The sequence below is a fragment of the Notamacropus eugenii genome, chromosome 7 (genome assembly GCF_028372415.1).
Source record: "Notamacropus eugenii isolate mMacEug1 chromosome 7, mMacEug1.pri_v2, whole genome shotgun sequence".
In the NCBI taxonomy this organism is placed as follows: Eukaryota; Metazoa; Chordata; class Mammalia; order Diprotodontia; family Macropodidae; genus Notamacropus; species Notamacropus eugenii.
The window spans coordinates 371,855-399,315 of NC_092878.1; the positions used below are offsets into that span (position 1 = coordinate 371,855).

Sequence of the window (27,461 nt, forward strand, 5' to 3'; positions counted from 1 at the left end):
TCATAAATCATATGACAAATATCATTTAAATTTTAGCTCCTATGTGCTGATTATCATTTGTGTGATGACCTTCCTTTCAAGTTTTATTTTAAAAATTAGAAGCTTACCATGGTAGGAAAAGCTTTTAAGTGGTTATGCCCATAAAGAATTCATTCTCAGTTTCTTATGTCAGGATAGGAATATTTGCACAGTGGGTCAAAATCTACAGATTAGTTTTCCCAGCTGATTTGGGGTAAAGAGGATCACAGGAAGCTGAAAAGTCATTCTTAACTAGACAACAAAACTGTCAGTGCAACACTGTCCTCTAGCAGCTGTGATACTTACATTGGTCCTGTTACTTACAATGATATAACAATTAGTTGACAAAGAACTTTAAGGAGACCCAGGAAATTATTATTTTGGTGCCTTGATATCTTGTGACAAGTTTTCCTGCAGATGGTGCCGAGTTGAGCCGTAACCACCAATAGACTGTGTAATCTGTCAACTGGACAGCAGCCAAAATACAGGGGTAACTGATAGTATGAATACTGTTTGATGTCTAAACAAGCTAGCACCACAAACTGTTTAACTTTTTTCTTTATAATGTTCATTAAATTTAGTTGTGCCAGGTGTCGGAGGTAGGACAAAAAACATCCAGACTTCAAGAAGTTCATGGCCTTGGGGAGGAGGAAAAGGGGAGAGATACTGCATGTATTCAGATATAAAATAAAGGGGCCATCCTCTGACTACTTCTTAAAGAGGCCTATTCACTGAATGGGCCTTACCTCACCCTAAGTGAGTTCCCATGGCATCCTGAGTCATCTCCAGTCATCCTGATGAATATATGGTCACTGGATTCAGATGGGTCTGGAGGAGAAGCGAGGCTGGTGACCTGCACAGCCCTCCCTCACTCAAAACAAAGTCAAGTGCAAGTCATGTCATTATTTCTCTGATGGCATGGTCTTCTTCGGCAACCAAGGACAAACACTATAACAACAACAATATGGAGAGTATTTTTTTGGTAATGGGGAAGGATGCAACTCACTAGCAATTGGAGGGATGGTGGCTCTTGCAGCCAGACATCATGCTTGGGATACGGGGGAATGCATTCCAGGCACGGAGAAATGCCTTGTGCAAAAAGACAAAAAGGATGGAAGGCTAAGAATCAGCAAGTAAGTCAGTTTGGCTATGCTTACTGCATGTTGGACATTGAGGTTGAAATTTTTGCCATGGACCACAGGGCACAGATTATGCCTTCCTTGTCAATACAATGATTTCATAACTGCAAAGCCGTCAAACCATCAAGATGAAGACTTGTGAGTATTACACTAGTATTGTGTACCATTATAGTTATTTGCTATATTTCACCAATAAATGCAGTAACAAAGCAAGTTTCATCTGACTTCTACATACAGGAGCACGTATATGATCAACACATGGTAATAAGCACCATGCTCATGGCACCTTCAGGCACTTAGGGGGATACAAAGAATGAAATGTAGTTCTTGACCACAAAAAATTCAAAATCACAGAAAAGACCAGTGATTTGGCAATCAATAGGCTGGCAAGGACCTTTGAAAACAGCATCAGTAAAACCGTGGAAAGATTGTAAAGAATTACATTAAATGGGTGGTGAAGAAACAGAGGCAGTGGAACAAAGACTACTACATTAAGAAATTGTGAAAGGAAGAATGAGAGGACAGTACCTTGGAGGAGCAGAATGAGTGAAGGTTTACAGATGAGACCTAAGCATTCACAGGGAAAGAAAGTGGAATGAGAATAAAGAGAAAAGAAGGGATAAATAGAGCAAAGTACCAGAGAAGGGATAGGAATAGAACCAATGGTACAGAGTTATTCTTGGAAGGAGATGAGTAACTCAGGGACAAGGAGAGAATGATCTAAAAGTTAGATGGTGAAGAAAGAAAAGAAACTGGATGTAAAGCAGGGAAGTGAAGGAGTCAGCCCTGGGGATGCAAAGAAAGGTGAAAACAATCCTTGCCCTTGAAGAGTTCACAATCAAATGAAGGAGGGCACATAGTGGGAAGGTAGGATTTGAGTAAAGTGCTAGAAAAATATGGAAAAGGTTTAAGCAGGCAAGAGAAATTGAAAGATCAGGGAGAGAAGAATTAAAGTGGCCAAAAAGATGTGGATTATTTGAAGGTTGCGCCAGCTGAGTTAATAATTGGGGTTTATTGTCCTGTACAGTTAAGATGAAGAACATGCTAGGTTTATATTGGAGTTGGGTGAAATGGTAGGTAGCATGCTTATTATATTTGCAGATTATACAAAACTAGAAGAGACAGTTACCACTAGTTGACATTCAGGATTCAAAAATATCTCAGCAAGCTAGAACACTGGGCTAAATTTAACAAGATGAAATGTAAGAGGATAAATGTAAAAAGTCTTACATATCCAAAAGAATTTTGCAAGTATAAGAAGAGGATATGTGGCTAGATGGCAGTTTTTCTGGAAAAGATCTGGGGGTTTTAGTGGATTGCTAGGTCAGTATGAGTCAAGAGTGGGATATGGCAGCCAAATAAGCTAAGGAGAGCTTTGCTTGCCTTAGGAAAGGAAAGCATGGTGTCCAGGATTACAGAGTTGTCAATTTTGCCCAGATCAGACCACATCTGATGTACTTAGTTCTATGTACCATATTTTAGGAATGACATTAATAAGCTGGAGGGAATCTAAGAAGGTATCTAAGATGGTAAGAGCCTTGAGTTTATGTTATGCCAGTAGTTGAGGAAACTGGAAATTTTTTATTGTAGAAGATTAGGAAGGGTAATTGTCTTCAAGTATTTAATGGATTGTTTTAGGGAAAGAAGATTATACTTGATCTAACTGGCCCCACAGGGCTGAAGGAAGAACAGTGGGTGAAAATAGGCAGATTTTGGCTTGATAACAATTAGAACTGTCCAAAATTGGAAAGGGCTGGTGGGTTTCCCCCTCAGCCAATTAGAGGATGAAAAAATAGGTCACATACCACCCTCTTTGATAGCCAGTCTTCAGGGTGTCTCCAACACAACCACACCTATCCTTAGTCTCCAATATGTTCTTATTTAGTCCATTTCCTCTGGTGGGCAAGTTCCCTGCCTTCCCTTACAGTAGATGACTAAATTAACTGCAGTCCATAGCACCTGGGAAGATGTCTTTGGGAAAATCCCAATTCTGCAGTGTCATCATCATCCTTCAGGGCAATGACCAATGGATAAGAGCTCTACCTCCCTTTCTGCTAAGCACTAGGGATAAAAAGAAAACCCAAACCAGTTCCTTGCTTGCAAAAACCTTATGTTCTAATGGGAGAAATGGAAATAATTAGGTATGTATCAGATATATACACAGTTGGAGAAATAATCCAACAAGGGGAAGGCCCTAGCACCTAGGAGGTGGGGGGGGGGCAGCGAAAAGGGAAGACCTCTTGTAGAAGGTAATATTTGAGCTGTCTTAAAGAGGATGTGTCATATTTCAAGGAAGAGTAAGTAAGCCAGTATGAATCTTGTAGAGTATGTGAGAGAGAATAGTAAGAACTGCAAAGGTAGAAGGGGCCAGGTTAGGAAGTTTTAAATGTCAGTTTATATTTGATCCTGGAGGAAATAAAGAACCACTTGATGCTCACTGAAGGGAGGAGGAAAAGTGATTTGATTCCAGAAACCAAGATTCCAGAGTGCCCATAATAAAGTATGCTACAATACCTTCTTTTCAGAGAGGTGTTGGAATCATGCAGAACGAGACATATGTTTTTGGACGTGGCTAACACAGGAATTTATTTTGCTTGACCATGCATATTTGTTAAAAGGGTTTTCTTTTTGTTCAGTTGGGGGTGGAGGAGAGAAGGGAGGAAGATAAAAACAAGTGCTTAGTAATTGAAAATAACTAAATTGAATCTTTTAAAAAAGAAAGTTATTTTAATAGTCCAGGTAAGAGTCTGAATCAGGAGAGTGGGTATGTATATGAGTGGAGAGAAGGAAATGTATAAAAGAGACGAAGGTGAAATGATACGATTTGTTGAGGGATTGGATATATAGAGTGAGTGATAATGAGGATTTAGGATTAGGGTCAGAGTTAGTGAGGAGTTAAGTATGACACTAAAGTTTGTGAGCTTGGGAAACTGTGAAGATTGGTGGTGCCCTTGACAATAACAGGGAAGTTTGGAGGAGGAAAGATAATGAGTTCTATTTGGACATGTTGAGTTTGTGGTGCTTTACGGGACATCCAATTTGAAATGTCTAGCGGGTAGTTAGAGATGCATGACTGTAGCTCAGCAAAGAGTGTACGGCAGGATATATAAATCTGGGAATAATCTGCATGTAGGAGCAAATGAGACCATCAAGTGAAACAGTATAAAGCAAAAAGAAAAGAGAGCTCAGTGTGAAGCCTTCGGTAACATCCAATGAGTGTGAAATGGATGAAAACCAGGAAAGGGACCTTGGAGGCAGAAGATGGGAGAACTGTGTCATAAAACCTAGAGAGGACAGAGTATGGAGGAGAAGGTGATCCAGACTGTCAAATGATTCAGAGAGGTCAAGAAAGATAAGAATCAACAAAAGGCCATTAGAGTTATAAATGAAGTTATTCATGGATTTTTGGAAAGAGAGTTTAGAAGAGAATTAGAGGAGAGTTAGTGCACTCAATGTAAACAGTTTTCTCAAGGAGGTTAGCTGTGAAGGAAAGGAAAGATCACAGGATAGACCGGAATAGATCACAGATATTATTACATTTCTTTCTCCCCAAATTCGTTCTTCTTCCAAATGTCCCTATTTCTGTCAAAGGCACAACCATTCTTCCAGTCTCACGGGTTTGTAATCTGTGTCATTCTCAATTCTTTATTTTTCCTTACCTTGTATCTAATAAGTCATTAAATCTTGCCTCTTGTACCTGAACATCTCTCATATCCTATCTCTTTTTTTCTACTCATACAGCCACCACCTTAATTCAGGTTCTCACTGTTCAATTAATCCAATGCCTAGATTATTGTAATGGCCTTCCAATCGGTCTCTCTGCCTCAAGACGTTCTCCTTTCCAAAGTATCTTTCACGTGGCTATCAAAGTGATTTTCCTAAACCTCAAGTCTGATCATGTCACTTCCTTACTTCGTAAACTTCAGTGGTTCCCTTTTGAATCTAGAATCAAATATTATTTCACTAAAAAAATTCTTTTTGCCAATTATCAAGTATAAATATTTTCTGCTTCTTCCCAACTGAACCACAAAAAAGTAAAATAAAATCTTCATAATAAATAAACATTATAAAATGTATACCTCGTTGTAAGTCTGCAGTTCTCTGGAATTATGACTTGTCATTGCATTGATCAGAGTTCTTTACAAGGTTGTTATTGTATAAATTTCTCTCCTAGTTCTCCTCACTTTACTCTGTATCAGTTCATAGAGTTCCTATCACCAATTTCTAGTTTCCTCTGAAACTTTCCATTTTGCCATTTCTTACAGCACACTAATATTCCATTCCATCCATATGCCACTTAACCATTCTCCAATAATGCTTTGGTTTCCAAACTTTTTTTGCTTCTATAAAAAAGGGCCATCATATATGTTTCTGTACTTTTCCTCTTCATCTAGGTATATGCCTAGAAGTATAGGTATGGACGGGTCAAAGGGTATGCATCGTTTAGTCATTTGGGGGTCATAATTCCAAATTGCTTTCCATAGTGTCTGGACCAATTCAGAGCTCTGAGAAGAGTGCATTGGTGTGTCCATTTCCCCAAAGCCTCTCTAACATTTGTCATTTTCCTTGTTTGTTTCTTTGTATCCATCTGATGGTTATGAGGTGGACTTTCAGGTTTGCTCTTGTTTGTATTTCTCTAGTAGTGATTTGGATCATTTTTTCCATCTAGTTGTTGATAGTTTAAATTTCTTGCTTTGAAAACTATTTATATCCTTTGATCATTTTTTCATTTTTTTCTCATCCTTTAAAATTCTTTTATGTATTCATAATATACATACTTAGTACAGTAATACATGTAAATAAGTTATAAACAAATATACAGATATTGAAGGTGTGCACTCTTTTTTTTTTTTTTTTGCTGGTAAGAGTTTGTGATTAATAACAGCATGGGACTGTTGTACTAAGCCATGGTGCGTCTTATCAGGCATTAGTAAATGGCTATTGAATGAAAAAAATAGGTACAGGGCATCCTCCAAACAGAAAGCCCCATGGGACATTTTCATTGTTTCAGTAACTTTCTGTTGCCGGGACCCAGTACTCATGTAGGGTTAGGGTTAGTTTTTCCTCTGAAAACTGAGATGTTGTGATCATGGTCTTTCCTTTTTATATCTCCTACACAACACAATATATTCACAATAAAATACAAGACTACTGTAGAGTATGGAATTTTGGGGGATAGGGTGGGTGGGTGGGGGAGGATGCAAACTAGAAACAAAATCCCTTCTTAAACTGTTCTACTTAATTAATCTAGTTCATTAAAAAGTCTCCCTAACTACGCCGCTATAGTTTTTATCCCCAGGTCAGCTGATACATTCTTGTAGCCTTTATCTTTTTTTTTCGTTGGATCCAAAATCCATCACTAGGTTCTAGGTAAAAAATATTCTTTCTAAAGTCAGTCAAGCTTCAATTTAGTGATTCTAGTCTCTGTTGTATTCCTGAAGCAAAGTCCTTTCCATTTAAATTTTTGAGACTTTACTATTTCATTCAAGCTGAAAATTAGTAGAAGCATTCATTTATATCTTGAGTAGTAATAACTTCTTGACCCTCCATTCCTACAGTGACAGTCTGGTGTGGGTTGTGTTCCCTTGTTAATGATGCAGAATGTACCTAGTTCGTTATCCTGTTTTCTGATATCTACATAAAATCAGCAGGGCTTAGGAGTGTAGCATACATTTTGGCTACCACATGGTGCTACCTTTAAGCTACCAGACCAACAGCTTCATTAGGGGGATATTTAATGTTTATTTGCTGCCTTTCCTGAAACTTTAAGGATCCCTACTGCTCACAGAGTGTTTGCCAACTAGCTTGAATTGCTTTCCATCCCACCACTCTGAACTCACTGAATTTATGGTGCCTGGGGTACTTGCCCCAGGTTAAAAATATATTTAGGAGTATGACATCCAGATGCTATGAAATCTCTCATCTTTGCTCTAGAACATCTAGCCAGAATTTGGAAACCAGGCTTTCGATTGACTGATTTCATTCATACACTCAATTCATTTTTTAAAAAGGCCACATGATTTGTCAAAATATGGTTAAGTAAAATTAAGAAAGCTGGCACATGGTAAAAGAAAAGAAGTTGTTTCATCCCCTCATCTTTCCCTCTGATGATTCAGACCTCTGCTCAGAGTATGAGAAGGATTAGGAAGAAATCAATGCATGTTTATGACTTGCTTAGATTGATTTATAAACAACTGAATAAAAAGACAGGATAATATTTGGGAATGATCTCCCACTTGGTCTAATCATGGCTAGGGATTTTACAGTAGTGTTAGAAATGAGCCCGTTTAACAAGCCCCCAACAGGGAGAAACATGCTCACCTTAAATAAAGAACAATACCTGTTGTGAAATCAGGAAAGCCTTTATTAATCTTTACATCCATTCCCCCTGAATGGATGGGTAGCATTCCCCAGTAAGGTTACAGGATGACTTCTCTGTCTTTTCTTCTCACTTAACATCTCACTGAAACAGCCCAGGACTATGAACTCAAGAACCTTGGAAATAACAGGATCCACAAAACCACCAGACCTGCTTCTAGCTCAGCCTCTGTAGACAACAGTGAGGGGAGAAATCACTGCTCTCCCCTTCAACAACAACCACTGACCAACTGCCATGAACAGGGAGATGGGAACAAGAGCCCTGGTAGAGGTTGCACTCCCCCTAACCCTCTCCAGACCTCTGACCCTGTTTCCAGCCCAGCCCTCAGTTATCAAAGGAAGTGGCTTTTGTGAAAGAGGCGCTGGCCCTCCTCACCAACTGCTACCCATAGGGCAGATAAGCCAGCCTACCTAAAGCAACACCCTCAGGGAGAGATAGGAGGCAGTGTGCACCAGGCAAGTCAAACCACCATCACCTTGACCAGGGGCAGCTAGGTGGTGCAGTGGATAGAGTACTAGTGCAGGAGTCAGGAGGACCTGAGTTCAAATCTCACCTCAGACACTTAACACTCATTAGCTATGTGACCTTCGGCAAGTCACTTAACCCCGATTGCCTCATCCAGTCATCCTGATGAATATCTGGTCACTGGATTCAGACGGCCCTGGAAGAGAAGTGAGGCTGGTGAACTGCACAGCCCTCTCTCACTCAAAAAAACAAAGCCAAGTGCAAGTCATGTCATTATTTCTCCGAGGGCACGGTCTTCTTTAGCAACGAAGGACGAACACACACACAGGACAGCTACAACACTTTGGATCTCCCACTGTCCCTTGGCCATGTGACTCCATGTTCTCTTCTCTGATAGGCCCTTCCTCACACAGTTCCTTGGGCCTGCGCATTACTTTCTGACCTCTAACCTGTCCATGCTAGGTCACAACCCTTATCACCTAGGAATATGGACAACAGAACTTTCTTACTTCCCACAGTAGTAACTTAGTCTCATTCAGTCTTGATCCAATCTGGTCTCAGGCTGGTGGTCTGTTTTACTTTCTAAGTGCTTTGGTCCTAGTCTCCACTTTGGTTCTCCACTGTGACTACAATATGTCTCCAGGACATGACCCAGATCAACCACAGAGCTCCCAACTTGGGCTGCAACTGCAGCAGCTTATTGGTGGTAAGAGTCAAAATCAGGAAGCAGTTTGTTCTATGTGCCCCACCTGCCCCAGCAAGTACACCCATACTTACTAGTCTGTCTACTCCTGTCCACATGGAAAGAATGGCAGAAGTCTCTTCAAAAGCAAAGAAGAAACTTGAAGACGTTGGGAAATGTACGCCTGATTTCATCTCTTTCTCCCTTTCCATTGTCTCAGTACTTTCTTCTCCTTAGCCAACTTCCAAGGGGTATCAGAAGTACATTTCTCTAAAATACCATTCTTTCTTCTCTGTTCTCTCTTATGGAGTCTGTTCTCCTTCCCTGCTGCCATACAGTTAGTAAGGCAGACTTGGAAATCATGGGCAAACCAGAAATTTAACTTAACAAGAAGAGGGTTGGCATATATCATAGGTCTGGGCAAATAGGAGGTGGTGGGTGGGATGAGGCATTCATGAAGCCAGCTAAGTCAGGGAAGTACAATCAAATACTTGGGTACAGAGGGAGAGCACCTAAGCCCAGGGAAGTCAGTTAAGGCAAGAAGAAATGGGGAGAAGAGATCCAAAGTCCAAGGTAAATTGAGAGGTGGGAATCAGAAACTCAGGTTAGGAGATTCAGTGGGCCTGAGCTATTAAGTATGTCCAAAATGCTGCTAATATAAATATAAGCAGAAAGTCTCTGCCCTGAGGGTGCTTACATGCTAATGGGGGAAGACAATACACAAAAGGGAGCTGCAAAGCTGAGAGTGGAATGGAAAGGGGGCAGATGGAAAGAGAAAGGATAGTTTGGGGATTTGGGGAAGGCAAGGCAGTTGGGGTTAAGCGACTTGCCCAAGGTCACACAGTTAGGAAGTATCAAATGTCTGAAGCTGGATTTGAACTCAGGCCCTCCTGATTCCAGGGCCTGTGCTCTATTCACTGTTCCACCTAGCTGCCCCAAGGGGATGATTTTGAAGACCAGACACCAGGGAGAGAGACATTACATTGAATCATACTTCCAATCTCACCAATGGATCTCACTCAGATTTTCCATTCAAGAAGGCATCTGGGCTAGTTGGATGTCCCAGGGCCAGGTGGCCCTCGCCTCTGAGGGAAGTTCCAAGATGAGATTAGCATTATTTGGAAGTCCTGGACCTGGAACAGGGTTGGGAGGTTCATTACATTGAATAATATTGCCCACCCCCCTTAGCCTTTGGTGGGGGAGGCGAAGCCCCAATAGTTGAACTGACAATAACTGCTTTATAATAGTTTTGATATATAGGTAATTGAGTGCTCATCATTTACAAATGAAAAGGTATGTAAATATATCTGTCTGAATACCCATGGGTTTATTAAGTAAGGGAGAGGTAACTGATCTAGTTTATGTTTGGTGACTTTAATTCTGATGTCCTACTTGCGATGTCTTTCTTTTTCTTGGACTCATTAAAGGTGCCATGCCCTGGCTACTTCTTAAACAATGAATGGGCTTTACCTCACCCCAAGTGAGTACCTGCAAAGACCTTGACCTAAAGGGCCCAAGGTCTTCCGATTGCATTCTGGGTCATCTCCAGTCATCCTGAGGAATATCTGCTCACTGGATTCAAATGACTCAGATTCTCTGGAGGAGAAGAGAGGCTGGTGACCTGCACAGCCCTCCCTCATTCAAAACAAAATCAAGTGCAAGTCATGTCATCATTTCTCTGATTCTTCGGCAACAAAGGATGGACACAAAACCAACAACAATCCTACTTGTGAACAAATGCAGTGTTCTCTGATTTCCTTCCTTTTTTGTCCTGATCTATCCTTCATCTTCTCTCTTTTTCTTTTTCTTCCCATTTCCATGTCCTTCCTTTTACTCAAAACATTCCCTTAGCATTTGGGGGTATGTATAGGTGAGAAAAGACATTATGCAGTTTGTCGCCCCCCCCCCCCTTTAAAATATCCCATATATCTGTATAATATCTGAAACTTTTTCAAAGCACTTTCTTATGATTTCATTTGATCCCCAAGGCAATCCTAGAAGGTAGGTATGATTTGACAGATCAGGAAAATAATCCACAGAGTAGGTTAAGTAGAGGTCATAAGATATAGAGAAAAAAAAGAAATTGTGAGCCAAAAAACCTGGGTTCCATTTCAAGGTCTTCCACCAGCTAGCTGTGTGAATCTGTGCAAGACAAAACCTTGGTGGAACTTAATTTCTCCATTTATAAAATGCAAGTGTTGGACTTATTGTTCAGTTGTTTCAGTCATGTCCTACTCTTCATGACCCCATTTGGAGTTTTCCTTGCAAAGATACTGGAGTGGTTTGCCATTTCCTTCTCCAGTTTATTTTACAGTTGAGGAAACTGAGGCAAGTAGAGTTAAGTGATTTGTTCAGAGTCAGACAGCTAATAAGCATCTGAGGCCAGATTCGAACTCAGGAAGGTAAGTCTTCCTAACTTCACACTGGGAGCTCTATCTGTTGAGATTTAGGGGTGCTCACAAAATACTGACATGCCAGGACCTGCCTGAATGAATTCTATGGAAGGCTTCTTTCAGCCAAAGAAAAACAAAGTTTATTTAAGACATACCATATTGGATAGACTCTTAAGGAATCTCAGCATTTGTGAGCTTGTATTGATAAGCGGGCTAGGTAGAATCTGAGCTAGACGGAATCTGAGTTGATTGAATCTGAGCATTTTCATGGAGGCAAGATGGATCTTATATACAGAAAGATTGGGGGAGGGATCTAGGGGTGGTCAAGTAGTCTGGGGTAACTGGAGGAGGGATCCAGGGAGGGTCTTGAAGGGAGTGGTCTGTAGACTGGGGTGAGGTTGTTGTTCTTTCTTGAAGAGGACCAAAATGACATCACCATGATAAAGTCAAGTTTCAGTGTGTATGACTGTGGCTGATCAGACCAAGAGTTCGGAATGCTCTACCATAGATTGCGCACAGATAGTCCAAGTGAACATCTGAGGTAGATACTCCAAATTTGTGCATCCTACATTTCCTTTGAGCTATTTCAATTCTGCTTTGCTCATAGAGCACAGCACCTTCTCTTATTTGGGCACACCAAGCCGAGCAGTCCTGTGCCAGTGTCTCCCATGTCACATTATCAATTCCAAAGTTCTTGAGAGAGACCTTGAGAGTATCCTTGTATCGCTTCTTCCGACTACCATGTTAAAAGTCTTCTTGGCAAGCCAACATATTGCATTTGAACAATGTGGCCAGCCCATCGGAGACACTCTCTGAAGTATAGTTTGAATGTTTGGCAGTTTAGTTTGAGTAAGGACCTCAGTGTCTGGTACCTTATCCTGCCAGGTGATCTTCAGAATCTTCCTAAAACAATTCAAATGGAAGCAATTCAGTTTTATGGCATGGGGTAAGTAGAGGTAGGACCCCAGGAACCAAGAGAATGGGAATTTGATAGGATAGAGGGTGGGAAGTAGTGGGAAGTAGCTGCAAGCAATCAGGAGATAACCGACTGTGGAGGGCTGGGCTAGGTTAAGGCCTCAGGCAAACATCAGATTAAGTAAGAAGATTTCTAGGAGAGTTCAGGGAGGCTCCCAGAGCCTATACCATCAGATCATAGAATTTTAGAGGTGAAGAGTCTGTGAAATCATGTAATCTAAACTTCTCATTTTACAATTATAGAGAATGAGGCATAGAGTTGCTAATTGGTGGCAAAACCAAGATTATTTTGAGATCTCCTGAGAAGCAGAGTAATTAATTAGTACATACAGAACAGGTCTTGAGTTAAGGAAGATCTGAGTTCAAATCTCCCCTCTGAAACCTACTGACTGTGAACTTGGGTAAGTCACTTCACCTCTTAGGCAACTCTCTAAGAAGATCAGAAATACAGAAGGTGTTGACTTTAACTTGTAGAGGAAGTTTCTCACCGTATGCTCCATATAGAGTGAAATGTAAGTCTCTTTCCCTATTCCACACATACACTATTACCTCTGCCATCCCCCATTTCCTAAAAATTGTCCTAGTGGCCTAAAGTGCAAGAATAGCAGTTTCTGGGCCGCCATTATGAGTCAGTTGTTCACCTTCTTCCTTATCCTCCGTACACAAGCTGAGTTCCTGAGCTTTCAGTGTTAGCCATGTCCCCACCACACACTCCTTCCTCCCTCCCTCCCTCCCTTCCTTCCTTCCTTCCTTCCTTCCTTCCTTCCTTCCTTCGTTCCTTCCTTCCTTCCTTCGTTCCTTCCTTCCTTCCTTTGTTCCTTCCTTCCTTCCTTTTCTCTTTCTTTTCTCAAAGACCAAACCTTAAATCCATTTCACTCTGGAGCTCATATATTGGACCACAACAGATTCCTGCCCAAGTACCACTTGACGGCTATATTGGAAACCCTTATTAGTAAATATCCATAGTAACTGTTTCTCTTTTGAGGAGAAACCCCGAGGGTCTTCCCCTCCCAGTTTGATTTTTTTTAATTAAAGGGGCCATCCCTTGACTTACTTCTCAAAATGAGAACCTGAAAAGGCTTTAGCCTAAAAGGGTCAGTGTCTCCAGGGTATCCGACTGCATCCTGGGCCATCCCCAGTCGTCCTGATGAATATCTGCCCACTGGACCCGGATGACCCAGGAGGAGAAAGGGAGGCTGGTGACCTTGCACAGCCTTCCTCACTCAAATCAAAGTCAAATCTTGCCACCATCTTCCTGATGTCATGGTCCTCTCTGAAAAGGAAGGACAAACAGAACCGCACACAACAACCTGGGGCACGTGTTTCACCTTCTGGGGCTTGGCTTCTCTGTGCGTCAAATGAATGGGGTGGACGAGACGAAAAACAATCACACCAATTTAAGAATGAGTCAAGAAAAGCGGAGAGTGGTAAAAAGGGGCTTCCAGAGCGGGGGGAAGCGCACCCACTCCTGGAGCGCGCGTGCAGCGCTGCAGACGCCCTGGACAAGTCACCTTACTGCGCTCACCCGCAGCCCCAGCGGAGCAGGACAGAGGCTTCGTCGGATCCCTGCGGTCCGTGACCCTTGGGAGTCACACACAGACACGGAGACAGTTCAGGAGGTGGGCTGCGTGCCCAGGGCACGAGGGGGAGTCCGGCTGAGAACTGGGTCACCCGGTGCCAGCCGCAGTACCCACTGCCAGGGCTCCCTCCACCAGCCTTCAGGAGGTGCCCACTACGTGCCAGGCACGGGCAGGGACCCTGCAGAGGCCCTGCCTGATCTCCGACCCCCGCCCTAGGCGCCCCGCGCAGACCCCAGGCCTGCCATCCCGGGCTGGCTTGCCAAATACAGACAAATACCGCTGGCCCGGGTGTGCCTCGCCCGGTGGAGGGGAGGCGGGCAGGCGCGCGGCACGCGGGCAGGGCAGGGCCGGGCTCCGCCGGGCCGCCTGGCCCCCGAGGATGCTCCGGCCGCGCCCGCAGCCGATGGGCGGCAGCGTGAGCCCAGGAGTTCCTGGAGCGGCGGCGGAGGCAGCGCTGCCTCCTCCCGCTCCCACAATGCACAGGGCGGCGGCGGCGGCGGCGGCGGCAGAAGCGGCGGCGGCAGAAGCGGCGGCGGCAGCAGCAGCAGGAGCAGCAGCAGCAGCAGCCGCGGCCCCAGCGGCCCCAGCATCCCGAGGCGTGCGGACAGCTCCGGGACCTTCGCCCGCCGGGGATGGCCGAGCGCTCGCGGCCCGCCGCCTGAATCCGCGCCCTGCCCCGCGGCCCATGCGGGACCCGGCCTCTGCAGACCCGACAGAAGCGCCGGCGGCCCGGGGGGCGTGCGGGGCATCGGCGGGGGGACGAGGCCCGAGCGGGCGGCGCCGGCGCCATGGCCGCGTCCGAGCTCTACACCAAGGTAACGGCCCGGCCGGGGCAGCATCCCGGGGAGCGGGCGGGGATGGAGGGCGATGACGGAGCCGCCCGGGCGGCCGACCCAGATGCCAGCCTCTGCCGGCGGGAGCGGGATGCCCGTCCGTCCGTCCGTCCGCCCGAGACAGCTGTCACGGCTTGGGCGTTGGGGGGGCACCGGAGGAGCGCCACCCTTCCGGTGCCCGGGCCTCCTCGCCGGAGGGCCCAGAGCATCCCTTTGGCTCTCCCCCCTGGCCTGGCACGCCCTTTGGGGGCACGGTCCGTGGGTCCGCGGAGGGCCTCCGAGAGCGCCTTCCCTCGTGGGTGCGCGGCGTGCGAACCGACAGATCCGCCGCGAGACGCTGCTGGAGGCAGGAGGCCTTTCTCCTGGGGGGGGGGGGAGTGAGGGGCTCGGCCCCCGCCCTGACCCCTTCCTTTCCGCTTGATTGCTTTAGGCTTCTAAAGGATCGTCTGCGTATTGACTGAGGGACCCTTCAAAATGCTTCCAAGCAATGACCTTAGAATGAAGGGTCCTTGGGCAGGCAGGGGCGCCCCAAGAGCGGTTCTCCTGGCGCTGTTTGTTTTGCCTTCTCTGCTGGTTTTTGGTTTGTTGTGTTTTTCAGCAGCTTTTCGCCTTTTGGCTTACCAGTGCTAGACCGGGCTGGATTGGGGCATTAAGTGTTAGTCCCTGCCCGATCCATCCATGTACCAGGGTGATCACTTGTCAGGATATCTGCAGATTCTTGCCCTGGGTTGAACCCTCAAGGGTTTTCCTAACTCTTAAGATTCCAGGATTCCAGGATTCCTGACTGAGGTAGTTATTTCTCCTACTCTTATTAAAGGGGTCTCTTTTGCTACTGAAGTTTGCAGCCTGGGTGTATATCCCCTTAACTCCTACATGTCTGTTTTCATGGCCATTCATTGAGGGCAGATCCTTCTGAGCTCACTGAATGTGTAAGGATGTATTCTTTTCTGTTTTGTAATCTTTCATGTTTCAGAATGTTGCATTACCTTCTTGAAGACTCTTCTAACACCTGGGGGCCTCCTTTGTTCCCACTCTTGCCTGGCTGTGGTTGCTGTTTTTCAACACTGAGGATCTCAGTGCTTTTAAGTTTATTTACAACAGAATCTTTGATGACAAATCTGTGGGTGTAGAGATAGTGAGGCCAGCGTCTAGAAAGGTGAGGTGGAAAGTACTCTCTGTTGAACAGAAAACCTGGATTGTAGGCCTGCTTCTACCATCATTTATCTCTATAACCTTGGCATAGTCAATAGAATCCAATGACTTTGTGATTCCAAGCTTATATTGTTCTTCTTTACTTCACCAAATACTTCCAGGTTCTCTGATTTCATCCATGTGAGTACATCGCTCAGTGAAGAGGATCACAAATGTTCTGTCTTCATGTGTTCTTCTGGTCAAAATAAATGGATCACTTTGTGGCCAGACTCTTCCCTCCTTTAGCTAGGCTGGTCCTCATACATCAGACATTCAGTCTGTTGACTTCTCCCTGACACAGAGCTTTCCAGCCTGGGTCAAACCCACCCATTTATTAATGGCATACCCATTGTCATTTTTCTGCTATGAGAGAACTTTGGTATAAAGCGTTAATAAGGGATATTTCACAAAACTAACGTTACCTTCCCCCTACTGTGTGAATTCAGATTTTAAAAATTCTAGGACTCATTTAAGAATAGCTCTGGCATAAGTAATTCTATCTATACATAGCCTTGGTTACTCAGTGCATCTCCTACAGATGTTCATTACAATTGAAATGGGACTCTTCAACAAGAAATCCACCTTGTTAATAAGGCATTTCAAATAAAGACTTTGGCTGTGTAAATTTCTCTGATCCACCTGTGCCTAGTCATTTATGTGAGAGAAAAATCTTACCAGTATCATTGAAATTTTGAAGGTTTTAATTATTACATCTAGTCTCATGATTTTCAAGGTTAGATTGTAAATTCAAAAGCCTTTTAATATGTACGTTATCATAATCCTAAATTTGAACACCAGCTTTTAGCCTATGTAAACTTAATTAGAAACCTGAAGTCCTCACTGGCTACTTTCTCCTAAATACCTTTGTGTTAAAATAAATTTAACTATTTGGTTGTATTTTGGGAATTGGGCCTTAGCTGGTATTTGAACTTTATGGCTCATATTCACTTCTATTATGTTTTTGACCTTCTTTGGGTCTCTAGTGTTATAAACGGACCACTTTCCTCAACTGCAGGCAGACAGTTGGAAGAGTATTAGTGACAGTGCGTAACTGTGGAAATATTAGGAAGATTTCCAGAAATAAAGGCTTAACGAATAGCAGTTTTGTGAGGGGGGCATCAGCTGGAGGACAAGGCCCAAGCGGGAATTCATCAGAAGTTGGAAATATCAAAGAAATATGGAAATGATGGACAGGGATTACAGGAAAGGAAGCAATATACTATTATAAGAAATGGAGATGATGGTAAGGTAATATGTTAATTTTGGCATTGGACTATTAAAGTTATTTTAATAGAACATTTCTTTAGATTTATGTAGGTCTTAGTAGAGAGGAACCTTTCCTGATAGAGGGAAAACATAAAATGCAGAAAGGGGTAGTTCTAGTTTTGGGGATTTGCAATTTATGCATGGATCAAGTCATATTACAATGAATGGTAGAAACTATACAATTTCTCCTGTTGAGTCAGGATGCTATTTGTTTGGCTAAAACTATTAAGTTTTCTGTTTTGGAAACCTTTTTTCCTACAAAGAAAATAATGATGAGATAAAAATGAAATAAAAAATGATGAAATAAATATCTGGGTTGCTAGTACGCACACACCTAAAACTTCTATCAAAACATTTTATTTGGAAAAAAATGTTTTCCGGTATAAACTATCAAGTTGGAGAATTTCTCATCTTTTCCTCAAATGCTAGGTAGACTTCAATGTTCTTTTGACTGTGCCTTCAACCTTGTCTGTAACCTCTCCTTCACCATAGGTTCCTTTGCTTTTTTTTTTTTTTTAACACAAGAAGATATCAACAATGTTGAAAGAATCTGTTCAAGTACCTGGTCATTTTTTTCTCAGTTGCCATCTGATTTTTCTTTTAGTCTTCCTTGGCTGAACTTCCGAATGGGCAGCTCATATCTCTTTCCAGTTGCTCACCACTCCCTCCCTAACCCCCTGTAGTTTCTACTGAAACTGCTCTTTGAAGTCACTAGTGGCCCTCCTCTAGCCTAATTTGATACAGGTTGACATTATCAGTGAAAAAGTGTTTATTAAGTATCCACATTGTTCAAAGCAATGGGGATACAAAGACAAAAATTAAGCAGTCTTTGTCTTTAAGGAACTCATATTCTGTTAGGAAAGGTGTGTGTATATATCTATATATGTGTATGTACGTATATGTATGTACACATATACAAGACATATATCTGTACATACAGATACCCTTAGACAAGGTAATGTTGTGGGGGTGGGGAATGCACTAACAGCTGCGGGAAGGGAATCATGAAAGGCTCTATGTGGGGAGTGGCAGTTGAGCAGAAAACTATTGATTCTGAGAGGTGGAGGTAAAGAGGAAGTACATTCCAGGCATGAGAGACAGATGATGTTAAGGCATAGGGATGGGGGAAGGAGAATCAACAAGTAGAGTGAGGAACAAGAAGATCCATCTGACTGAATTGTAGAGTGAATAAAGGATTTATTGTTCAGTTGTGTCCAACTCTTCATGATCCTTTTTTTTTGGGGGGGGGGGGATGGTTATTGGCAGAGATGTTGGAGTGGTTTGCCATTTCATTCTCCAGTTCATTTTATAGATGAGGAACTGAGGCAGCCCAGGAACACCTACCCAGTAAGTGTCTGAGGCCAGATTTGAACTCATGAAGTATAAGTCTTCCTGATTCCAAGTCTAGTGCTCTATCCACTGTACTACCTAGATGCCATGCATAAAGGAGAATAATGCATAATAAAACTGTGAAGGTAGGTTAGAGCTGAGTTCTGCAAGGCTTCAAATTTTGAAACACTGGAGTTTGTATTTGATCCTAGAAGTAATAAGAGCCCTCAGAAGTTTGAGCAGGGGAATGATATAATCAAATCTGAATTTTAGGAAAATGTCTTTGGAAAATCTCTATATAGAAGTTGCGTTGGAGAGGGGAGAGACTTGAAGCAAGGAAATTCATTGGGAGACTATTGAAATGGTCTCAGTAAGAAGGGATGAACCTCTGAACTACCGTGGTGATTGTATGAGTGGAGAGAAAAAGAAATATGCAAAAGAGGTTGAGAAGTAAAATTTACATAATTTGGCAACTGGTTGAGTGTGGTGTTTCCTAGGTCATAGATGAGGTAGTTGGAAGGATGATGGTGCTCTTGAAAGAAACAGGGAAGTTTGGAAGAGGCATGGATTGGGGGGAGATCAGAGTTCTATGTTGGACATGTTGAGGGTAGTAGGGTCGATTGCTGTGGTAATGATAATTAGGAGAACCAAAGAAAGACGTTGTTAATCCTAACTCCAACCTCACTTTCACGAAACACTGCTCCTCTCCATTAAAAACCAAGAGAAAGAAGGATAGAAACCCTTGTAGCAAATCAATCAAAAGTAAATCCACATTGGCTGTGTCCAGAAATACGTGTCTCTTACTTCTCATTGTCTCCATCACCTTTGTCAGAACATGGGTAACAGTTCATCTGTCTGCTTGAAACTTAGTTGGTCATTGCAATGATCAAAGTTCTTAAGTCTTTCAAAGTTACTTTTGTTTTTTACAATGGTGCTATCTTTGTATAATGTTGGGGGTGGAAGCTCAATTCCATGTGGACAGTCTCGGGCGGGTAAAGGTGGGAACTTCTAAATCTTAGAGTTCTCATGAGGCCCCCCATGAAACACCAGGGAATCGAGGAGTGAGACCGAGCTATCTCGTGTATTTCCGCCTCTTCCCGTGAGAAACGTGATGGGAGGAGCATCCCCGCCCTCGAGACTGACCCGGATCTGGGCACACCTATTATTATCTAACAGGCACGGTATTCAGGTGCAAACTACGCGGCCAGAGAGCTTAATTAGGGTCAGGAAAGCCTGAAGGCGCTTAGCACGGAGGGGCCCTGACAGGACAGAAGGCTCCGTTTTTCCTCTCTTCGCTTTCCCCTCCCCCTCTCTCCCCACTTACACTTCTACTTCCAATCTCTTACCGTAAGATCTTGCCTCCTTGGGAGATTTCTCTCTCCCTCCTAAGGAAGAGCTCCCCCTGCACATGTAACCAGGACCCTGAATAAAGCCTAACCCTTGTTCGACTCCGGAAAGTCTCTTCTCTCATACGTTTATCCGGTTTGGCCAACCGAAGACCTGGGACAGGTAAGGTAAGACTCGGGTAGCCCTCAGGCCTCTAGGCCTGGCAGTATAAAATGTTTTTCTAGTTCTGCTTACTTTACTCTGTGGCAGTTCATGATGCCTAGTATTGTCTCTTTGGTCTTTTCTTATGGAACAATGGTATTCCATTAAATTCCTGTACCACAATTTGTTCAGCCATTTCCCAGTTGTCTAAAGAGGCAATCTAAAATGTCCCCTTAGATTCTAATTCTTTGCTTCTCTTTTCCCCTTCAATCTTCCCAGCAGAGTTAGGAAGTTTGTTTTGCTTGTATTCCCTTCCCACTCTTATCCTCCCTTTTAATCCTCATATCCCTACTTGTTTTCCTATTGAATTTGATGCATTTCCACAGCAAACTCTGTGTGTGTGTTTAACCTTCTTTCATTTCAGATGAGAGTGAGGTTCATCTGGTGTCCACTCCCTTCACCTCTTCTTCCATGTTTGTATATTCTTCTCGAATGCCCCAATTATGAAAAATAGCAAGTTCTACCCCCTTCCTCTTTTTGTATTCTTCCTTTTACTTTTCCCTTTACTATTTCTCTTTATTACCTCCTTTCTCTTTATGACTTTAGAAACCTAAGAAGAAAACCAACCCTTATCTCTCAGGACTTCTTTAAAATTAAAAAAAAAAATTTCCTCAGCACCATTTGGAGATATTGAGGTTCTGTTTCTTCTCTCCCTATTAGAGTGTTAATACTACATCATCACACAGCTTTTTCCAATTGCTTTAATAAATTTACTTTTCTAGATTTCTCTGGACCCTTGTGTTTATATTTTAAAGTTCCTACATTTATCTAGTCTCTTCATCAGAAATGCTGCTAAGTCCTGTAATGCAGACAATTTTGATTACATGAAATTGAAAAACTTCTGCACAAATAAATTAATGCATCTAGGAGAAGGAAAGTGATTAAGTGGGAAAAAAACTTTGTATCAAATCTCTCAGATAAGAGTTTAGTATCAAAGATATAAAGACACAGTAGAAATATGTATGATCAAAAGTCATTCCGTAATAGATAAGCAGTTAAAGAATATGAACAAATGATTGTCAGAAGAATATTAAGAACCATGTAAAAGAATGCTTCAAAACACTAATAGGAGAAATGCAAATCCATATAACCTTGAAGTTTCACCTTACTATTAGCAAACTGACACAAGTAATAAAAAGAGGGTAATAGTTATTATTGGCAGAGTTGTGGAAAGATAGGGACACTAATGCATTGTTGGTGGAGTTATGGAATAGTGAAACTGTTCCCCAAAATGGTTTGGAATTATGAAAATAAGTTGGCAAAAATGTCTATATGCTTTGACCCACTGCTAGGCATATACCCCAAAAAAGGTCATGGATAAAAAGAAAGATCTCTTATACATCCAAATATTTAAAATAGCACCTTTTGTTTTAGCAAAGGACTAGAAATCAAATAGATGACTATTGATCATTGAATGACCAAATACATTATGGTACATGTAATGTCATATTACTGTGTTGTAAGAGACAATGATTGTAATGAATACAGAGAAGCAATAAAAGACATATGAATTGATGCAAAATGAACAGAACCAAGGAAACAATATACACAACAGAAACAGTGTAAATGGAAAGAACAACCACAGAATAGTAGAAAAATTAATGTTGCAAAATTATAAAGAACAAATATGCACCTAACGAAGAGATCTGAGAAGACGTCTCTTTTTCTGCTTCTTTGCAGAGATATGAGTCCATGAATGTGGAATGCAGCATATAAGATTTTTTTCCAATATACTTATTGGTTTTACAGATTTTTTTTCTTTTTCTCTTTTTGATTTAAAAAAAAGTTCTTTGTTAAATGGAATGGCTCCCTGGGAATGGGTTGTATGTGTATGGTTTGTCCCTTGTTTTCAAAGAGAACCATGACATCAGGGAGATGATGACATGGCTTGCAATTGACTTTGATTTGAGTGCCTGAGGGCTGTGCAAAGTCACCAGCCTCACTTTCTCTTCCAGAGCCATCTTGGTCCAGTGGTCAGATAGTAATCAGGATGACTGGAGCAGGATGCTTCTGGGAATGGGAAAGATAAGAGGAAGGAACTTTGGGATAGAAATTTTGACCAAGTAAAAATAAAAGATATCAATACAATCAAAATCAATCAAAATTAATGCTTTATTCCACTAACGATTTATTCTCTCTCCGCTCACAACCTTCCCTTTCCCTACCATAGGATTATATTGAGGTCTATAGTGTTAACTATTCTTGATTAATTTTTTTGTTTTTTGGAATATTCTACGATCTTTAGTCTATAGTAGTAACTGCCATATCTTCTTTCTGGATGATTACTGTATTTTTCTTTGATATGGAAGCTCAGGATTTTGGTTCTGGCATTCCTGGGACTTTTTCTTTTCTGATTCCTTTCAGGTGGTGATCAATGGATTCTTTCCATTTTTCTTTTTCTTTCAGTTCTAATAAAAATGAACAGTTTTCATTTATGATTACTTGAAATATACTTTTCAGGCTTTTTTTATCGTAGTTTTTAGGGAGTCTAATCATTTTTGAATCATTCCTCCTTCACCTTTTTTTCACCAGAGCAGCTGTTTTTAATATTTGCTGACTTGCATTTTCTTCTATTCCCCTGCCCCGCCCCCCTCCAATCTTTTGCTTTTGTTGTAACATTTCTTGAAGTCTTATAGAGTTTTTGATTTCTCTTTGGTTTATTCTAGTTTTCAGGGATTTCATTTCTTAAATAATGTTTGCTAAATTCTCTTCTAATCTACTTTTATTTTATCAGACTCTTTTCTCAGAAGCTTTTAGTTCCTTTTTTTAAAAATTTCTTGAATTATTTTTTGTAGGAATTCATGTCCTTGTAGAAAAAAGCCATGTTTTCCTTTGAACCTTCCTTGCCTTTGTTAGTTACTCCTTTGGGGCATCCCTAGATTTGCAATGATGTTTTTCTTCATACTCGTCATCTCTCCAACTTCACTTGTTGAATTGAAGCTTTGTGCTGGGACCAGGTGTTAGCCTTGGCGTTGCCCTTGGTCCCCTTGGCTCTGGGGCTGACCTCCACTCCTGGAGTCAGGCCCCTCTGAATCTTTGAAGCTCAGAGTACTTGGTGTTTAGGGTCCTTTCAGCTGTCTCAAGATGGAGTAATAGGGTCTGAGTGCTGTAATATCACTTTAATTGCTATCTGTTGTTGTTCTTAGGGACTTTCAAGGTCCCAACTCTAGGACTTTCTTAGAAGAGGTCTTCTCTCATGTTTCCTCTGGACAAAGGTGATAGAGCCTTGCAAGGTATGCTTGTGTCTAGTTTGTCTAACCCTAACCCTAAATTCAGGGTAGGAGGCCTTCTACTACTGATGCTGCCTTTTCTGAAGGGCCTTCTTTCCTATTGCCCATGAGCTCCTGGCTGACATTTTATTCATTTATGGGGTGGAAGAAATTGTTTACTGTAGTTTCTCACTTGATTTCTTAGTATTTGATCTGGTGTGAACTTCAGCATTTTTCTGGAGTAGTTAGGTAGGGTGAGAGATGACCGGTCTGCCTCTGTTCAGTCAGCCATATTGGCCCAGAGTTCAGTTATGTTGTAGAGGGAATTTATGTTCAGGTATGGGTTGGGTTAGATTGCCTATGAGGTTGCTTCCACTACCAAAATTCTGTGATTCAGTCCATTGTGGTACTGATTACAAATGCAAAAAAGAATTAGAAAAGTGAGAGATCAGTGTGGTCTGGGGTAATATGAAGGATATGGGGGAAATAATGAAACCCTTAAGAGAAGGTAACTGCCTGGGTAAAGGTTTATGACAGGGAAATAAATATTGTATGAGATGTAGACAGGGAAGAACTTGACCTGACTGAAGCAGTTTTGTGTTCAGAAGTAGTGGGAAATAAAGATTTGGTTAAACAGAATGGAGACACATCTGGAGGGTCTTGAAAGAAGAGTTTGAGACTTGCAGGAGTCAGTAAAGAGTCAACACAGGTCCTTGTGTATTCGAATGATATGAAGAAAATAATGTTTGAGTAAAACTGACTTAACCACCCAGAGCAGTTAGAGTTGGAGGCAGGATTTCTGAGAGAGAGGCTGCTGCATTTATACAGGTATGAGGTCAGTCAGGAAGGGCTGGTCTAATGTGATAACAGTAGCAAGGAAGAAGAAGAAACCAAGTATTCTAAGATGACTCCATGGTTTCTGATCTGAGGAACTGGAATTGAAGTCCTCTTTCATTGGGAGTATATGCAGATTCTGCAGGCTTGAACATTTCATTGCGTTGGGAATTTGGGAGCTGGGAGCTGGAAGAGAAGCATCCAGATAGTCTTTCAGAAGGCTTTTCAGACTGCGTAACCAAAGCAGAAGGTAGTTTATATTCTGAGCACAATTCTTGCCTTCTTTAAGTGTCACAATCCTGTTTATTGACCTAATGACTGATTGATAGAGGTTCTAATTGATTGCTAAAGGGTCAGCTTCTTATACCAGGTAAACTTTCAAACACTCTCTGGATTTTGTGATTGAGTGTTATTTTATTTTTACTGTTGTTAAATTTTCTTCTTCTGTGCCATTTTGGGCGTCCATCACCCTATTAGAGGAATCTTGGATTTACACATCTCCTTTTCAGCCAGTTCCTGATACAAGTTATTAAATAAGTAATTCACATTTATATAATTATTAAATGCTGTATATATATTATCTTGTTTGATCCTTATTCTTGAGTTACCCTCATTTTATAGATAAAGCAACTGATGTTCAGTAAAGTTTGATGTTTGCCTGATCACACAGTAGGTGAGTTGGAATAAAACCCGGGTCTTTGATTTTAAGACCTGTATGCTTTCCACTATATTATGAGTACAGTAGGTATTAACATAAACACAACAAAAAATAAGGAAGTGGGTGAAATATGAATAAAAAAATTTTGCTGCTGTGGGTAACACCATTCTTCCTGTAACTATTGCTGTTGGACAGATTTCCTCCCTATTAGATGCTCCACTTATCCCTCATCCAAGAATTTGCCCCCTTACTTGACACCCCACCTGGACTCTTCAGGTCAGTCCAAAAACTTACTGTTGTGGTAAATGGCTACTTATAGTAACAAGTGGATACAAATGAAAGAACTGCGTCTTTGAAAATGTGTCTAGGTGTTGAATTTTGTCCCATTAATGTAATGGTTTTGCTATGGCAGCTAGTAGGGTTAGCCTTTCAGAGAAGGGATGAGCAAGAAGTCTCAATAAAATTGGATTCACCTTTCTTTAGGGAATGTTGAGCTGTGGGACTATCTGGACTGCTAAAGGATTAATCCTTTGAGTGGGTAGAATAAAGTTTTTGGGTAGCTATTGTTATTTCACCCATTTCCTTCTTGATATCTTTGGTTTATGAACACAAAGCTTGTGAATTTTATTTCCTTACCTCCTTGTAGAGCAACAGCTGCTCTATGATTCATTTTACCATTTATCATTCCCTTCCCCCAATCTGCATCGTGTATGATGTCAGCCTCTCAGCTACTGAGAGCACTGCCTCAGTTTGTGCTGAGACAGGTTAAACTTTGCAGAAACTCATCCCTAGTGTTTCTGTGCCCCCGGCAGTCTTTACTTTCTCTTTCAAACCCTTCCCCTTGTAATTCTTAAGTAGTAACTATTAGCATTTAAACTATCCTCATAAATTACGCGCTCTTCAGTCAAGCCAAACTGGCCTTCCTTCTGTTCCTCACACAAGTCATTCAGTCTCCCATCTCTTTGCCTTCGCCCTTTCATCCTTACCTTTGCCTCTAGCATTTCTAGTTTTCTTCAAAGCTCCATTTGAGCATCACCATCTTCTTGGGGGCTTTTCTGATTCCCCTCTCCAACTGCTAATGCCCCCCATTGCCTTGTATGTATTATGAATATACTTAAATGTATATATGTTGTCTCCCCCTGTAGAATACAAGCTCCTTGAAGGTAAGGACTTTGATTTTTTAGCTTTATAATCCTGGTGCCTATGGTAATGTGTTTAAGCATAAAGGCACTTAATAAATGCTTGTGGATCAGTCTATGAAAGTCATTCTTCCCTCTTGGCAGCTGGAAAGAACTACAATTAAAGGAACTGGGTTCAAATCCAACCTCTGGCCAGAAGAAGCCAGCCTAGATAGCCTTTGAGAGCCCTTCCAGCTCTGAATTTATTATTCTATAACTGTAGGTTATGTAACTTTGTTTTGCTTTTAAAACAGTGGTCACAAACTAGACTTCTCGTGTCTTACCTTCAGAGAGAGATAGGGGTATAATACATACACAAACTTTCTTGAGTACCATAGACTTTAAAGGGTGTTATAAAGGCATTGTTCCCCTATGTTGCTCTGGTCATTAAGAGCAAAAAAGGTGCTTTTACTAGATATGATATACATTTCCTATTAGAATCTTAAGGCAATGGAGACTCCAAAGAAGAACTGTACTTTCCTCAGTTGTTAATTCTTTTCACAATAATTACACAAAAGATTCCCTTGCTTAGGAGAAATTTTCTAGATCTATGAGTGCCTTTCCCTCATTTCTGCTCAGAGACCCCAAAAAAGTGACAGAATTTTAACAAATTCTTGGTTTTTGAAGGGTGCTGTTTTTTTAAAATTATGTTATAGGAGGTCAGTTTCTCTTTGATCCATTTTGGACATGTTACCTGTAATTTGTCCAAATCTTCTTTGTCCTCAGTATATTTTAGCCTTTACTATCTTGAATTACTACTAGAATAGTCTATTCATATTTAGAGAATTCTCTGATTCAGTTTTAGTGAATTAAATAGATGTATACCCCCTTACTCTCTATGGGCTATCCCTTTCCTTTACTTTCCCCTAACTTTCTATGGTTCTCTCTTCATTTACAGCCACCACCACCACCCCCATCCTCTACTGATGTATGTGTGTGTGTGTATACACACATAAATTTTTTACATATGTACACAATTATATAAAATTACACTGACTCTTCTCACTTGACCTCCTTTCCTCATTTGTTCCATATATCTCACCTTTAACCTATCTACTCTAGTCTATTTTGTTGTTGCACCCTTATTTTCTTTCCTTTACCTGCCCATTCTGTCCACATTCAACTTCCAAGTCTCACTTTTCCTCCCAAGTCTTTCCTTGACTCATTACTATTTGTTCTGGCGTGCCTCTCTATAACCAAACATAGACTACTGGACAAATTAAAAAACAAACAAACCTGAAATTAAATTATAATAAATATACAACTATTATAGTCAGGAAAATGGACAAATTTATATTAGCATTTTTAATTAAAGAAATTTTAGGGTAAAAACAGGACAAAATAGATACAGCGAGAGGATATTCTTTCAAAATGAATTTAGCATTGTCATTGATTTGCTTCGAAATGTCTGCTAATATGTGAATGCATTTAATAAGCTAATTTACTTGCGAGAAGGCACAATCCATTTCCCAATATCTATGCACTGTTGCTTTAGTTGCTTGTATTCAACCACTCCCTAGATCTCACAGTCACAGCAAGAAGAAACATTGCTTGATTACAGCATTACTCAGGATTTGGTCAATCAGTCAGACTGAAGTTGAAAAACTGTAGCATCATAAAATGTCAGATGGCTAATCCTTTGCTAATGTTTTCCATTTTGCCTCAATAGCTGAAGTGCTTTAGAGAGCAAATAGTTTTCCTTGGCTTAGGGTATATTTATACTTCATTTGGCTAGAACAACTCTCATGGTTGGAGCAGAAATTTCTTAGTAGGCCTACAAGATC

General features: G+C 41.6%; 1 protein-coding gene across 4 annotated transcripts in view; it reads left to right on the forward strand.

Annotated features, from left to right (window-relative positions):
- Positions 1 to 14,323: 14,323 nt before the first annotated feature.
- Positions 14,324 to 27,461, forward strand: part of MYO5A (myosin VA) — a 232,399-nt gene continuing 219,261 nt past the window's right edge. For all 4 annotated transcript variants that reach the window (XM_072623295.1, XM_072623296.1, XM_072623297.1 and 1 more), the window contains exon 1: positions 14,324 to 14,446. In XM_072623295.1, the coding sequence (XP_072479396.1) occupies positions 14,420 to 14,446 (27 nt within the window). In that variant the 5' untranslated portion in view covers positions 14,324 to 14,419. The remainder of the gene's footprint in view (positions 14,447 to 27,461) is intronic.